Source organism: Papaver somniferum, unplaced genomic scaffold (genome assembly GCF_003573695.1).
Source record: "Papaver somniferum cultivar HN1 unplaced genomic scaffold, ASM357369v1 unplaced-scaffold_21, whole genome shotgun sequence".
Taxonomy (NCBI): Eukaryota; Viridiplantae; Streptophyta; class Magnoliopsida; order Ranunculales; family Papaveraceae; genus Papaver; species Papaver somniferum.
The window spans coordinates 6,338,984-6,352,869 of record NW_020631041.1 but is presented as its reverse complement, the minus strand read 5'-3'; the positions used below and the strand labels follow the sequence as shown (position 1 = coordinate 6,352,869).

The window sequence follows — 13,886 nt, the reverse complement described above, 5'->3', positions numbered from 1 at the left end:
CTTCAGTTTTAGAACATTGTACTCCAGTGCCAGGAAGACCAGCATGTTATGCCTGTAAACCAGAATGGATGCGAACTTTGGCCCAACCTTAAAAGTTTGCATCTGTTTGTAAAAGGTTACAAGAAACTCTCTCCTTCCATGCTCCCTAAATTGCTTTCACAAAGGCCAGAAAGAAAAGAGAAATCGCGGACATGCAAATGAATCTGTTTCATGAAAAGTGGTATTTTTACCTTTACAACTTAGATAAAAATGAATCTTTTTCAGAAAAAATGATACTTTTACCTTATCAATTTAGGCAAAAAAAAAAGAAAAAAAACGGAAATATCACTTTTTCTGAAATGAAACTAAGCAAAAACTTTTCATTAAAATATTTGGGCACTCACTAAAACATCCTACGGACTCTTAAAATATTTAATACCGTGTTTACCCTCATAATAACTCACAACAACAAATGAAGTCCCTAGAATAACCAGGATCTCAACATTTAAACCACTCTCTTCTCTCCCGACTATTACACTACTGTTCTAGGGTTTGATCGAAGGTGATGGGCGGTTTGCTTGCTCCTTGGGAGTGGGATGATAAACCAATCCTGAACCCTGAAAATGAACCTCTGGTGTTATTCTTCAAAAAGAAGAGGCAAGAAATGAAGGAAACAGCAAAAGGGATTTCTGAATATACAGATTCTACTCTTTACACAGCATATACAAGCATCTGCAAAAAGAAAAAACCTGTTAGAACCCAACTGGAATTCATCAAGATTAAGTATAGATTGAATGCCTATCTTGTATTTAATTTTTCCTCATTCTTAGATTGATTTGTTGGTAATAATAATGTAAATGTTTTTTTTTTTTTTTTGTAGGGGTATAGGACAGTGGACTCTGAAGCTGTGCAAAGAATTTTTCAAGACGGATTCGGATTGTTCTGAGCAAGAAGATGATGATGAAGAAGAAGTGGGTTCCTCCCAGAAAGGTGTGTTTATGATTATTAAAATTGTTATTGGAAATGGCATTAGCATTTGTGAATTTCTAGTTATCTTGTTTGAAATTGGGTTCATGGAATTGTTTCTAGGAAAGAGAAGTAAAGGAAAAAAGAGGTATTTGCCACAGAAGAACTCGGTGGCTTATGCTTTGTTGATTACCCTTTATAAGTAAGTGTACCAAATTGAAATTTCTCATTTTATTTAAGTTTCTTATGATGTAAAGTTGTCTAAGAATGATTCCGATGAATGATTTTTGATATGCGGCAGGGAAACTTTAAATGGGAAAGAATACATGAAGAAACAAGAACTTATTGATGCGACTGAGGCGAGTGGACTTTCAAGGGTGCCGATTATGTATGTACTAGCAGCGTATTGTTGGTTATCTGTTTGTTGCTTGAAAGATGAGTTTGGTTGGAAACAAATGATTTTGAAATTGAATTACTTGACTTGTAGGCCAGAGAGGGGAAAAGGCAAACCTATGCAAGGTGGAAATTCAGGTAACCAGTGGTATACTGGATGGAGCTGTATGGGCGGACTGATAACCAAAGGATTGGTTATCAAGGCTAGTAATCCAGCGAAGTATGAAATCTCAGCTTTGCCTTCTTCTTACTTGTTTATCGGCAGAGTTTGTTTCAATCTTTTTTGAACCTGTACTTGTCTGCTAGAGTTCCCAATTGTCTTTCCATCCTGTGTGGCGGAATTGATTAGAGTTACCTTAAAAGGATTACGACACTTGTTACTTTGAAACTGACTCAACAATGTCAGTTATGTCTTGTTTTTAAAATTGTAGGTGTCTCGGACTTTCTATAAACTGACAATTCCAATTTCTGTCTTAGAGTTTTAAAAAACTTGAGTTAATGCTGCTTGGTGTTTGATGCTGAATTGAATCTCCCGACTTATTAATTTTTAAATAGAATTCATTCGAAGGTTGAAGATTGTTAAGATTGGTTATTGCTGTATATTGATTCAACCTATAGATTCAAGATATGAGAAGAAACTATAATTTATTATCTTCAGTATACAAGATCGTAAATAAAATGAGCAAGCTGTGGTTGTTTGTTTACTTTTTGATAAAGAAGCATCCGTTAAAGCTCTTGATTTTTCCTTTTGTCTAGGTACATGTTAACCCCGGAAGGCGTGAAAGCTGCCCAGGAATGCCAATCAAAAACCATCCCCTTTTCTAGTGAAGAAGTTACATTGGATTCAAGCAGTCAAGACTCTCAAGAGAAATCAGTTAGATTGGGAAAGGTTTCTCATCCATACTCAAGCACCTGCATTGTTGAAGATATGGGTACGCTTTCGTCATAGTTTTAATGAAGTTTAAAACACTTATTTACTAAAAATATTCATATGGGCGTATGGTAGCTGCTGCTTTACAGTCAATTAGACTCATGTTTAGCTGGAAATAATGAAACAATATTCTTGTGCAGGTGTAGCACGTGTTCCAGATTATTCATGCCGCGTTGATTCAGCACTGCATGGTTCAGCCTCACAAGCTTGCTCATCTTCTGTATGTGTAAAGAAGTAATAATACATGTTGAGAGCAGTCAATTAGATGCGCACTTGTTTCAATATGACTCATTGTTGACTAGTTCCCCCCATAGACACTAATATTGTTTATGTGCAGAAATCATTCAGTTTTGATGGTCTGGGTGGCAATATGAGTTCCTTAATGACGCCTCCTTTAAAATTTGGGGAGAGATTTAAGGATGTCTATAATGTGATCTTGATATTGGATGATCGAGAGCATTTCACTAAGAATAACAATTGGTTAGTTATCTGACTCTCGTCTTGTGATTTGACATATCTTTGTCAATTTGATATTTGTTATTCTGCAAACCATGTCTGTTGCATTTTAAGTGTGTATGAGTTAAGCTTGTGAGTTTGTTTACTACTAAATTTTCTTCTTTCTCTGATTTGCAGGGCTAGGTCGAAAAAGACTATTCAGAATGTAAGCTCTGAGTACAAAATTCAAGTAGAGGTAAGTCATGATGAACTTTAGGATCACTCAGGTTTGACTGAATGTTTCTTATATAAAGGTCGCAAACTTTCTGTCAGTTTGAACTTTCTTAAATATGTAACGGGATATCTTAAATATGGACTTGATAGATTAAATGGGGAACAGTGTGCATGTGGCGAATTAGATGTTAGTGTGATTATAAAACTAAATAAATCAGATATTCACAAGGACTTGGATTCGTGTGCGTAGTTGCATAATTTTAGATTTTCGGGAAAGTGGATTATACTATGTTATTGTTAACAAAACTTAACTTGGTGATTCTTAGTACCATGTGTATAACGGCAAATGAAATTTAACTTCTTCAACTTCTTCGTTAAAATCATCCACGTCCACCTGAATATAATAAAGATGCCTCATCTGCAACTATTAAGTCATGGTTTTTCGTACTTTGCAAAGTAACCTAATTTCCTTTTCCATTGTTGCATTTATCACTTATTGAGATTGTTATCTTGTTGCTGTTGACGCCCTCTTTAAGTTGTTCACTGAGCCACCCGAGCTGGTATCAGTGTCTGTTTATACTTCCATTTTATCTGTCCGGTTTTCTAGTTGTAGAAATGTTTCTTTACCTTCTGTAGTTGGTATCCAGCAAATTGTGCAGTGTGGCTTTGGTTGTCGCTGATGATTGTTTCTTATGCTACTTCAGGTTAGACGGTTACCTGTTGGTGATGCAATATGGATAGCTCAGGATAAGAACCTTGAAAATGAATTTGTCCTTGACTTTATTGTAGAGAGGAAGGAAATTGATGATTTACGCATGTCAATAAGAGACAGTCGATATAAAGATCAGAAACTGAGGATCCTGGTATGAGTCTTTGTTTGAACTGTGTGTACCTTTTTTCTTGTGGAGTCAGTGTTTAACTTTTGGTGCTGATGATCGTAGTATATTTTAGAACACCCTCAGTGATGTTAACAAGTCCTTAGTGTTGGTCTTTCGAAAGTCAATCTTAACAATCATTATCATTGAAAGAAAAAGAAAAATGGCGTCATCCAGAGTAGTTTGTTGTTTGAGGAAAATTCTTAACAGTGGTTCCTTAACCTAGATCGCACTAGTCATGTCACAGTGTAATACCTCAAATGTCTATTACATCCTACAATATGTATGGAGACAGTTGTAGAAATGCATCTGTGGTAAACAAGATATCCTGCCTAACCTTATATATTTTAAAAATATGGTGATAAACACTGTAGAGGTATTACATATTGAAGACAATAATATAACTGCAACTATTATATATCTAAAAACTGATAATGATTGAGGAAATCTGAAATCTGATGGCGTAAATTTTCGATAGCCATTTACATAATGATCGCGGAATTACAACTAAATTGAAAAATGACAACTGATAAAACAACTAAAATGTAACGAGTGCTCACAACCTTCAAGATGTTAGGCTAGTTACTTAAAGTTAAAGTTCGATAAATTCATTCAGGATTTTGTAGTCTCTGAAGGTTAGCCTAGGTTGACAATAAATTGTATTTGTATTTTAGTTTTGTTTGTGGGGTTAGAAGTTCAATGATGGGTGGCTTGAGTTCTACCTGTCGTTGTATTTGTATTTACTTATCCATTCTTTGCATTAGCGAACTTTGTTTCTACTATATGTACTTTTAACATGTAAAAGTTATTTTCTAGAGATGTGGAGTTAAAAAGCTTATATATCTGGTGGAAGGCGATCTAAATTTTATAGAAGCAGCTGAAGCCATCAAAACCGCGTAAGTGTTTATTAGATTCTTTATAACGTTTGCAGGTTGCGGCATTTGATGATTGTGTTTATATTTATCAAGCATGTTCAGTAGATTATTATTTACATGAGACTGACTGATGAGCAGTATGATGTGCTCAACGAAGGTGTAAGGTAGTTTCACTCGTCGCTGTATTTCCTTCTTCTCCTCCTACTTGAGTTCAATGGGGCTCTGAGCTCTCCAGGTCCATGTAACAGACTGACTAGTACTGCAAGTGGCAGAGTGTTGATTGAACTGTAAGCTTATATGTTTATCGGAATGATAAGGTGCTACGAAATCATCTATAAGTAGTTGTAGTTTCTAATATGCATTTGGTACAAAAGCATAGCATTTACACGTAGAAGTAGGCCTCTTTCAGTTATCTGTTTTCCTTCATCTGTCTCAACAAGGTATGCGTTCTTTGAGATATACTGAGATCTTATGAATTTTTGAATGCCTTAAGATATAATTGCCACCAAAATTAAAAGGCTAGAGTTACCATAAAAGAAGCAAAGGTATATTTAAGTCAAAGTGGCTTTCTGGATTTTGGATTTGTTTGCTTAAAAAGGTTACCAGGAATTCTAAACGTCAATGAAGCTAGTATGTAGATCATTGCATTCTCCACTGTGTTAATGATCAATGTGCAAGTTTACTATTATTAGTATTACCCAGTTTCCTAATATTGACTTACCCAAAAGAACTCAGTCGATCTGACACATGACTAGTTTCTATTGACTTCTTTTTATTTCCAGTTTAACCTTACCAATATGTTGCAGCTTTTTGTTTTTTAATGAATGAGACTCTGTGTTGCTTGCAGTTGTTTCACAACGGAAATTCTGGAAGGTTTTGATGTTCACAGAACGGCCAATGGACCAGAAACGCTAAGAAAATATGGTTATCTTACACAAGCAATAGCACATTATTACATGGAGAAAACTCGCGATGACACGGCAAGAAAAAGTGGAACTTGCCCTTCGTACAGTGAATTCATTAAGAAGTGTGAAGATCTGGAAAAAGTAACTGTCAGTGACTTATTCGGTACCCAACTCATGCAGGTATTTACTCCCTTTACAGACTTTAGTAGAAGTGTAGATTGTGGAACATGTAAATTCTGCATTCGAAGAGTTATTATCCTTCCTCTTCCCCTACAATGTGATGCAAGAGTATATTTCCCTTGTTGACTGCATTCGACTGATGGGGACCTAAGGACTTTAGAATCGAGCAATTGATCTGGTGGTTCCCATAAGTCATTTCTTGTAAATAGTCCAGTCACCCTTCATTAAGTTGTGTCAGAGCAACATACCTCGAGTGCCAGGCTTGTCTGGCGGGGAATATGATGCAGGAACATCCTCCCCTTGCTGACTGGAATCCTACTGGATTGTCTGGATCCCTGGGTTGTGGAGTGAAGGGATTTATCTTAGTTGAGTTTTCACTGATGCAGGTCCCTCAGGTTACTGAAGAGATTGCTCTTAGTGTCCTGGGTTTGTATCCAACAGTACTGTCACTTGCTCGTGCATACTCCGTTCTTGTGAGTGCTCATCTTATTTCTGCTTCTTAATGCGTCTGTAGAATCATCATTTTCTTACGATGCACTATGTTGCGTTCTTTGTTGACATGAAGGATAATACTTGCTTTCATCTCCGTGTTATCTGACGTTTTTTTTTTTTGAAGCATTGTAATCTGACGTTATTGCAACATTCTAATTTGTCTTTCTTGTACATCATTATTGAAGGATGGTAATGTTGAGGCACAAGAGGAGATGCTGAAGAAGCAGAGTAACAACCTGATCAGTGGACCTGCTAGCAGGAACATATATCGACTAATTTGGGGTGATTAAAGGAGCGTGATTTTCTGTTCTTATTTAGGATGTATATATCGTTTATATAAAAATGATCACATAGATATGTTCTAGTTAAATCCTGTCAATGTTTGCTTAGAAGCTTCATGGCAGTGAATAATATAGGCCAAGAGTGCCTCAGAAATGTGCCACTGTCGTGCCTTGTACTGTGACATGCTATACAAGGTAGAGTTGTCCAAATGTAATTGCAAAAGCCTGGCTTCAGTGCTGGAGTAGGAAGACCAGCGCGTTATAGCTGAAAACTGGATTGGGGACCCTATCCTTATCATTTTCATCTCTTCGTATAACAATTCCATCCTACTTAAACTAGCATCATTGATTGTCAAGTTCACTCTATGTTCAAAATTTTTCCTCCAATGCTTCAGCAGTATCTTATATTCCCTCGGTTTCAGGAAAAGTGATACTTTCACTATTTAAATCTGGCATATGTTTCAGGAAAATGATAATTTTCACCATTTAAGTCTGACTTATTTTTAGACCAAATTGAAAAATTAAAAGTATCACTTTTCCTTAAACCGTGGTAGTAATCGGTTAAAACCTTTATCGGAAGTTAGCCTGCATCTCCCCTGTTTGCCACTTCTGGCAGTACTTTTTACTCTGGGCACTCACTAAATATCTTAGGCACCTTTCAAAAATTTATACCGACTTTACCCTCATAATATCTCACAAAAACAAATCTAAGTCCCACCAGCAGAGGATAACATTTCCTCCTCCTTCCTCCTAAAACCCTTGAACCATCTTCTTTTCTTCTTCTCCTCTGCTCCCAAAACCCTTACCAGGGTTCCCTTTTCAGTTCTAAGTCTTCTCGATTAAAATCATCATCGAAGAAGGTAAGTCAATTTAATCCCTTCACTTTTAATCTATGTTTCTTAATCTTCTCTTCATGTATTCATCTCAGTAATTTCATTAAAAAAAATGGATTCAAAAATCATATTTTCTTCATCATCAACACCATTATCACTTGTTCTATCATACCCATCACTAAAACCCAGACTTTCTGTAAAAACCCATGTTTCAATTTCACTAAACAACACTTCAAAGTCACAATTTTTGGGTCAGAGTCTGGAAAAAAAGATTGGGTTTTTAAGTTTAAGAAAACCTCAATTCAGGCAAGTGATTACTGCTGTTGTTAAGAGAAGAAAGGAGTTACCTTTTGATAATGTTATCCAAAGAGAAAAGAAACTTAAACTTGTATTGAAGATTAGGAAGATATTAACTGGTCAACCTGATAGAATCATGTCACTTAGAGATTTGGGTAGGTATAGAAGAGAATTAGGTCTTACGCGTAAACGTCGTTTCATCGCTTTGTTGAAGCGGTTTCCTGGTGTTTTTGAGATTGTTGAAGAAGGTTGTTTTTCGTTGAGGTTTAGATTAACACCAGAAGCTGATAGAATTTACTTAGAAGAATTGAAAGTTAGAAATGAAATGGAAGGATTGCTAGTTATTAAGTTGCGTAAATTGTTGATGATGTCGTTAGAGAAACGGGTTTTGATTGAGAAGATTACACATTTGAAGGCGGATTTCGGGTTGCCTACGGAATTTAGAGATACGATTTGTAATCGGTATCCTCAGTATTTTAGGGTGGTTGATACGGAACGTGGTCCTGCGTTGGAGTTGACGCACTGGGATCCGGAGTTGGCGATATCTGCAGCTGAGATTGCTGCAGAGGAGAATGAAGCTAGAGAGATAGAAGAGAGGAATTTGATTATTGATAGAACACCGAAGTTCAATAAGGTGAAGCTGCCAAAGGGTTTGAATCTATCGAAAGGTGAGCTGAGAAGGATATTGAAGTTTAAGGAAGTTCCTTACATATCTCCGTACGCAGACTTCTCGGGTTTGAAGGCTGGTACTATTGAGAAAGAGAGGCACGCTTGTGCTGTTATTCATGAAATGTTGAGTTTCTGTGTCGAGAAAAGGACATTGGTAGATCACTTGACGCATTTTAGAGAAGAGTTCAGGTTTTCGCAACAGCTTAGGGGAATGTTGATTAGGCATCCGGATATGTTTTATGTGTCTTTGAAAGGAGAAAGGGATTCAGTTTTTCTCCGAGAAGCTTACCGTGATTCTCAATTGATAGAAAAAGACCGGTTGTTGCTTATCAAGGAGAAGCTTCGTTCACTTGTTGCTGTTCCTCGTTTTACAAAGAGAGGTGGGCGGAGGGTTGATAAAGGTGACGGTGATGAGGACGAAGATGAAGAAGATAGTGAGGAGGATGAAGAAGGTGAGGAGGATTGGTCTGATGTTGATAATCTGTTGGCAAATGAGGATGATGACAATGACGATGATTGGAGTGATGAAGAAGATGACGATGAAACACCACCAGATTTTGATGATGGTGATGGAAATGTAAGTCTTGGAAAGATTAGACAAGTTGAAAGACGAAATACGGATGATAAACCCCTTGAGCCAATGTACCCAGATGGTCGGGCAAGAGAACGGTGGTAAGTAAAGAAGTAGTTTGAAATTTTGCACTCAGCTGATGAACTCTGAAAGCCAGGAGCAATCAGTACCTCCTGTGAATCAAGAAGTCTCTCTTTCTTGTTATCTATTCGGAAAACAACCTAGAAATCTGTTCTCAAGAGGGAAAACAAGTATGTAATCTCTTTGTATGTCAGATGATTGGAATCATTCTTTGTGTTATTATGATGATAAAACCTGTGTGAACGATCGATTCAACTCCATTTGAATTACATGGTAATCTCTTTGGATGTGTGTATGAAATAGAGTTTCCAGTGTTGTTAATCTTTCATTTTCAGCAGTTTCATTGTGCATGTTTTTGTCTCTGTTGCTCTTTATTCATCTTGGCAAAGGTGACTGATCCCCCTAATAAAAGCTCAAGCCATCACTGTCTTATAATGTAACTGTCCTTGGTAAGGCTTCAGGGTTTCTTATACAATACCATGACTAGATGGAAAACAGTACAATTAATTAGCTTGGCAAAACGAAATTAATTTCACAATTAGCAAACAGTACAATTATATAAAGATCATCATCAGTTTCAAGGTTGGATCAATTGCAAAACAGCAACAGGAAACTTATATCTGCCTACAACTACAAGCACGATGTCACAGCAAACAGGTACGGATGCACAGATGAAATTTTAGGTATTCTTGCTGTTGGAGAAACGGCAAATGGATTTTCTGGTTATAAACTGGCTTTCTTCTTCCTAGACTCCTAGTTGTCTATTGCAAGTTTTGGCCCATATACCTGGAAAACCATTTGGATAAGTGATGGAAGTACCAAAAAACCAAACAAGGTAACTGTCACTGAAGCCAACAATGTTATGATAACCGGAGCCCCTGTAAACTGGCGTCCAAGTATTATAACAAGTGCAGCAGCAAAAGTTATCATCATGGTGAATATGGATATGCAAAGTGTTAAAGAATTTATGATAATCTTTTGTGGTAATGATTTTAAGAACTGTGTTTCTGTATAGCGAGTTGTAAGGACTGTTATAAACATCATAGCTGAAGTAATCGAGGAGAAGAACACTATGGCATCTGCCACCACAAAAACCAAGAATGATTTCTTGTCTAGTTGCAGGAAATCCCACAACTAACACCCCTTAACAATTTGTAGATCTAACCATGTTAAACTTGAAAATGAAGATGAAATGTTAAAAATATAAAATGGTCACAAGGATTTTTTACATGGTTCGATCAATGTGATCTACATCCATGATTCTTCATAATAATTTTTTGTTGTTACATAAAACTCCGTTATGTAACACAAAAAGATATTCTTCATAGAGAGAGATATTCTCTCGTATTGACCCAAACGTCCATATAGTTGCTAACAGAAAATGGGTTTGTTTACAAGGTAAGGGTTTCAAAGAAATGGTTTCAGATTTCATGGTAGGGTCTTTCTTTCTGGTTCATAGAGTTAATTCTTAGGTTGATGAAGGTCGATTCAGTTTAGTAATTATCAAGTGGATCCGGAGAGATGAAGAAGGGCACGAGAAGAAATGGTTTTTCTTTCTGGTTCTTAATAGAGAGATGAAAATAAGGAGATCGGAGAAACTGGGGAGGAGATCGAGAGAAGGATAAAGAAAAAAAAACACCGCTACACCCTTTGAGATTTAGCATTCTAAGAATTGAGAACATCATCTCCATACTGTAAACAAGGTGAGGGAGAATGATAGAGAGACTAAGTGTTTGGTAATGCTTTTATTTTTTTAAAAGCACTTTTAAAATTTATATATGTTAATAATTTCTAAAATTTAGTGTTTGGTAAAAAAAAAAAATCAAAGTCAAATTCCTGTTACAGGAGCGACATGGTTTATTAGAGGGGTGGCAGTGTGATAGTAATGTCCCTCTAGTTGGTTAGGGGATGTTCTATAGGAGGTGTAAATTAACTAGATTACCCTCCCCATTTTTTAACCTAAATCAAAGCTAAATTGAAAATTTGTTTTCTTTCTTCTCTCTCATTTCCTCCTCCATCAACCGTAACCTCCATTAAAACTCAAAATTTCATCGTCTTCGATTAATCGACGATTCGAAAATTAAAATTTCATCGTCCTCGATTAATCGACGATTCGAAAATTAATAAAGTGTAGTGTAATGACTTATATGAGGTATGTTTTGAAAACCCAGTTACGATTTGGTTTATTTTGTTCGATTTAAGTTTAATTTCTATCAAAAACTAGTGTTTTAGATGAAAATTGAAATTTCTGGGTTTATGTGAGTTGCGGTTGATTTTAACTCAATTACGAACCGTAACTGGATATTTTGATGTTGTTACGGTTGGTAATAGTTCAATTACCAACCGTATGTTCTTATATATGAGAATTTTCTTCAGTTACGGTTGATATCGAGCATTTGGTTAAGAACCGTAACTCAGTTACGGTTGATATCGAGCATTTGGTTAGCAACCGTAACTGAGTTACGGTTCGTATCGAGCATTTAGTTACCAACCGTAACTGGTTTTACGATTGGGTTTTCTTCAAATTTAACCAGTTACGGTTGGTAGTTCATCTTTTACGAACCGTAACTTCGATTTACGGTTGGTTATGAACACAATTCCAACCGTAATTAGCTCTGAAAATGTAAAAAAATTGAATTTTTTACTTACTTTAGATAACTTTGAGCAACAAAAAGCTAGTTGGGACTAATTCAGAATATACCCGGTCATTTTCAGGTCCTGGTTCTTCATTTTGTTGGTTAATTTCTTCAGTTGATTGAGATTGACCTTCTCCTCTAAACTTTTTTTTTAACTCTAAAAATCTGATTTTGGTTTTGATTTTGAGTTAATATAAGTGAAATTAATCATTAACACTAAACTAGGTTATCAATTATGAGGGTTAATTTGTCATTTCCAGTATTTTTTTATAAGGGACACCTTGAATGATCATGTAATGACCCTTTTTGTCCTATTAGAATGCCACCCCTATAACGGGTTACCTTTTAAATCTGGGGAGGAGGAGCTTTTAAAAGCTACAAAAGCATAAGCTATGGTCTCACCTAAATTCAATGATTGATTTATCATTTTTATCCCTAATTTATTTTGAAAAATAACAAAAATTACCCTTAAGTTTATATACAATCATTTTTTATTTCTTGTATTTTATTCTTTTTTTTTCTTATATTCAAGTTATTTTATATACCAATTCTTTTAATATAAAAAGTAAAGATTAATTAAATATCTAATTTACCTTTGATTTTTTGTTTGAAAATTATATATATATGAAAAAGTGGTTAAGTAAAAAAAAAAATAATTAACAATCATAATAATAGTGATTATTAGTAATTTTAATATTATATATATTTATATTTATATTTAATTTTCATTTTTTAATAACTTTTCTCGATAATGTAATAAATTGTAAATCAACCAGAACTTTTGGTTGGTAGCCTAAAACAAACTAATTATTTTTAAGCCTAATAAATAATAAAATTAAGTAAAACTATTTTCAGAGATATGTCTATTTTTGTCATTTGCTACACAACAATAGTTGAATTTTATATTTTACCAAACATACTTTAATAACTTTTTTAATCAGCTTTAGCTTTAATTAATTTTTTACCAAACGCCTAACTGCTTTTTTCTCACAGCACAGCAACGCACAACAGAAAAGTGTCTTTACAAAAGCCGCAGCGATACCAAACTAAGCCTAAGAGCATCTCCAATAGAGGGTGAAGTTATTTGTTTTTCATGACATGTAGGATTTTACACCCCTATTTTCCATAAATCCATCTCCAGTAGTAGGTCCTACGACAAAGGAAGGGTTTCAAAATAAATAAGAAGGTCTTATTAAAAGTCTTGTTTAGACCTTGAGAATGACCTTCATATCATCAATTTAACAACTTTTTTAATTATTATTTCCAAATAATTTTTTTTAAACCAATAGGAAAAAAGAAATCACTTTTATTCTTTATCCAAAAAAACTAATCATAAAAATAAGACCATACACCATTGAAGATGGTACATGAGAAAAAACATTGTTATTTTTCCCACATATATAAAACCTCATAAATAAGGGCCTAAACAAAAAACTCCACGTAGGATTTTTAGCACCCACTGTTGGAGATGCTCTAAGAGAGTAGTGAAAAGGCGGTGAAAATATCTTTTCTTTCTCTCTCTGTTGGGATGGATAAGGCCGAGGCTCGTTTTTAGAGCAAATCCTAACAATTGAATTAAAAATATCTACCACTGAAACAATACGATTTATGCGTCGTTGCATAAGTCAACTAAAGTCCTCACACAAAGGCACTTTGACTTTAGTCAACGACCAGTATCTTAGTATCGTTGCTTAAGTCAACAAAAGTCTGAACAAAACGACATTTTGATTTTAGTCAAGGGCACTTTTCATACGAGCTTATATCGTAATATTTAATTTGTGTCGTTTCATAATGTCTCAGATAGCCCATTTTCCACTAGTGTATAAATGCTTTATCGATTTGATCATGATTGGAGAGAAATTGAAATAACATTGAAGTTAATTAAGTGTATAGTCTCCCCTGATTATGGCGGAAATATGTTTTTCATCTCGTATACGAAAACTTCAAGTTTCGTAAAGTATTATCCGATTAATTCGAGACATATACTTATTATGAAATATGTAATTCGACATAAAAAAAATGTAGTCTTAATAGACATACATAATTACCATCAACCATGGATTACTTTTGGCACGACAAATAAAAATAAAAAAAAACAAAAATGATATGTCAAAACCAAAAGCATTAAAGATATGCAAACAAATCTCCGATAACTTCGTGACCTCAAGGGCCAAGGAGATGTTGATTTAGAATGAAATTACAGACAACTTTTTTTTATCAAAATAAGATTAAACCAAGATCAATATAGTAACC

At 35.1% G+C, this 13,886-nt stretch overlaps 2 protein-coding genes across 2 annotated transcripts; both read left to right on the top strand.

Annotated features, from left to right (window-relative positions):
• Window positions 1-451: 451 nt before the first annotated feature.
• On the top strand, window positions 452-6,888 carry LOC113340343 (crossover junction endonuclease MUS81-like). Its single transcript, XM_026585550.1, has 14 exons — window positions 452-762; window positions 860-969; window positions 1,069-1,147; window positions 1,247-1,333; window positions 1,433-1,558; window positions 2,095-2,270; window positions 2,410-2,489; window positions 2,607-2,749; window positions 2,903-2,960; window positions 3,643-3,801; window positions 4,630-4,709; window positions 5,536-5,773; window positions 6,160-6,246; window positions 6,451-6,888. Exons 1-14 carry the CDS (start codon window positions 545-547, stop codon window positions 6,553-6,555), a joined length of 1,746 nt encoding a protein of 581 aa, XP_026441335.1. The 5' UTR covers window positions 452-544; the 3' UTR covers window positions 6,556-6,888.
• A 404-nt stretch (window positions 6,889-7,292) lies between these two features.
• On the top strand, window positions 7,293-9,340 carry LOC113340157 (protein WHAT'S THIS FACTOR 1 homolog). The gene has a single exon (XM_026585359.1). The coding sequence runs from the start codon at window positions 7,492-7,494 to the stop codon at window positions 9,019-9,021; it is 1,530 nt and encodes a 509-aa protein (XP_026441144.1). The 5' UTR covers window positions 7,293-7,491; the 3' UTR covers window positions 9,022-9,340.
• Window positions 9,341-13,886: the final 4,546 nt, after the last annotated feature.

Coding starts and splice junctions, on each gene's coding strand:
- LOC113340157 (XM_026585359.1), top strand. CDS start 7,492: ATGGATTCAAAAATCATATTTTCTTCATCATCAACACCATTATCACTT.
- LOC113340343 (XM_026585550.1), top strand. CDS start 545: ATGGGCGGTTTGCTTGCTCCTTGGGAGTGGGATGATAAACCAATCCTG. Junction 2,271..2,409: donor CTGCATTGTTGAAGATATGG/GTACGCTTTCGT, acceptor ATTCTTGTGCAG/GTGTAGCACGTGTTCCAGAT. Junction 4,710..5,535: donor GCTGAAGCCATCAAAACCGC/GTAAGTGTTTAT, acceptor TGTTGCTTGCAG/TTGTTTCACAACGGAAATTC.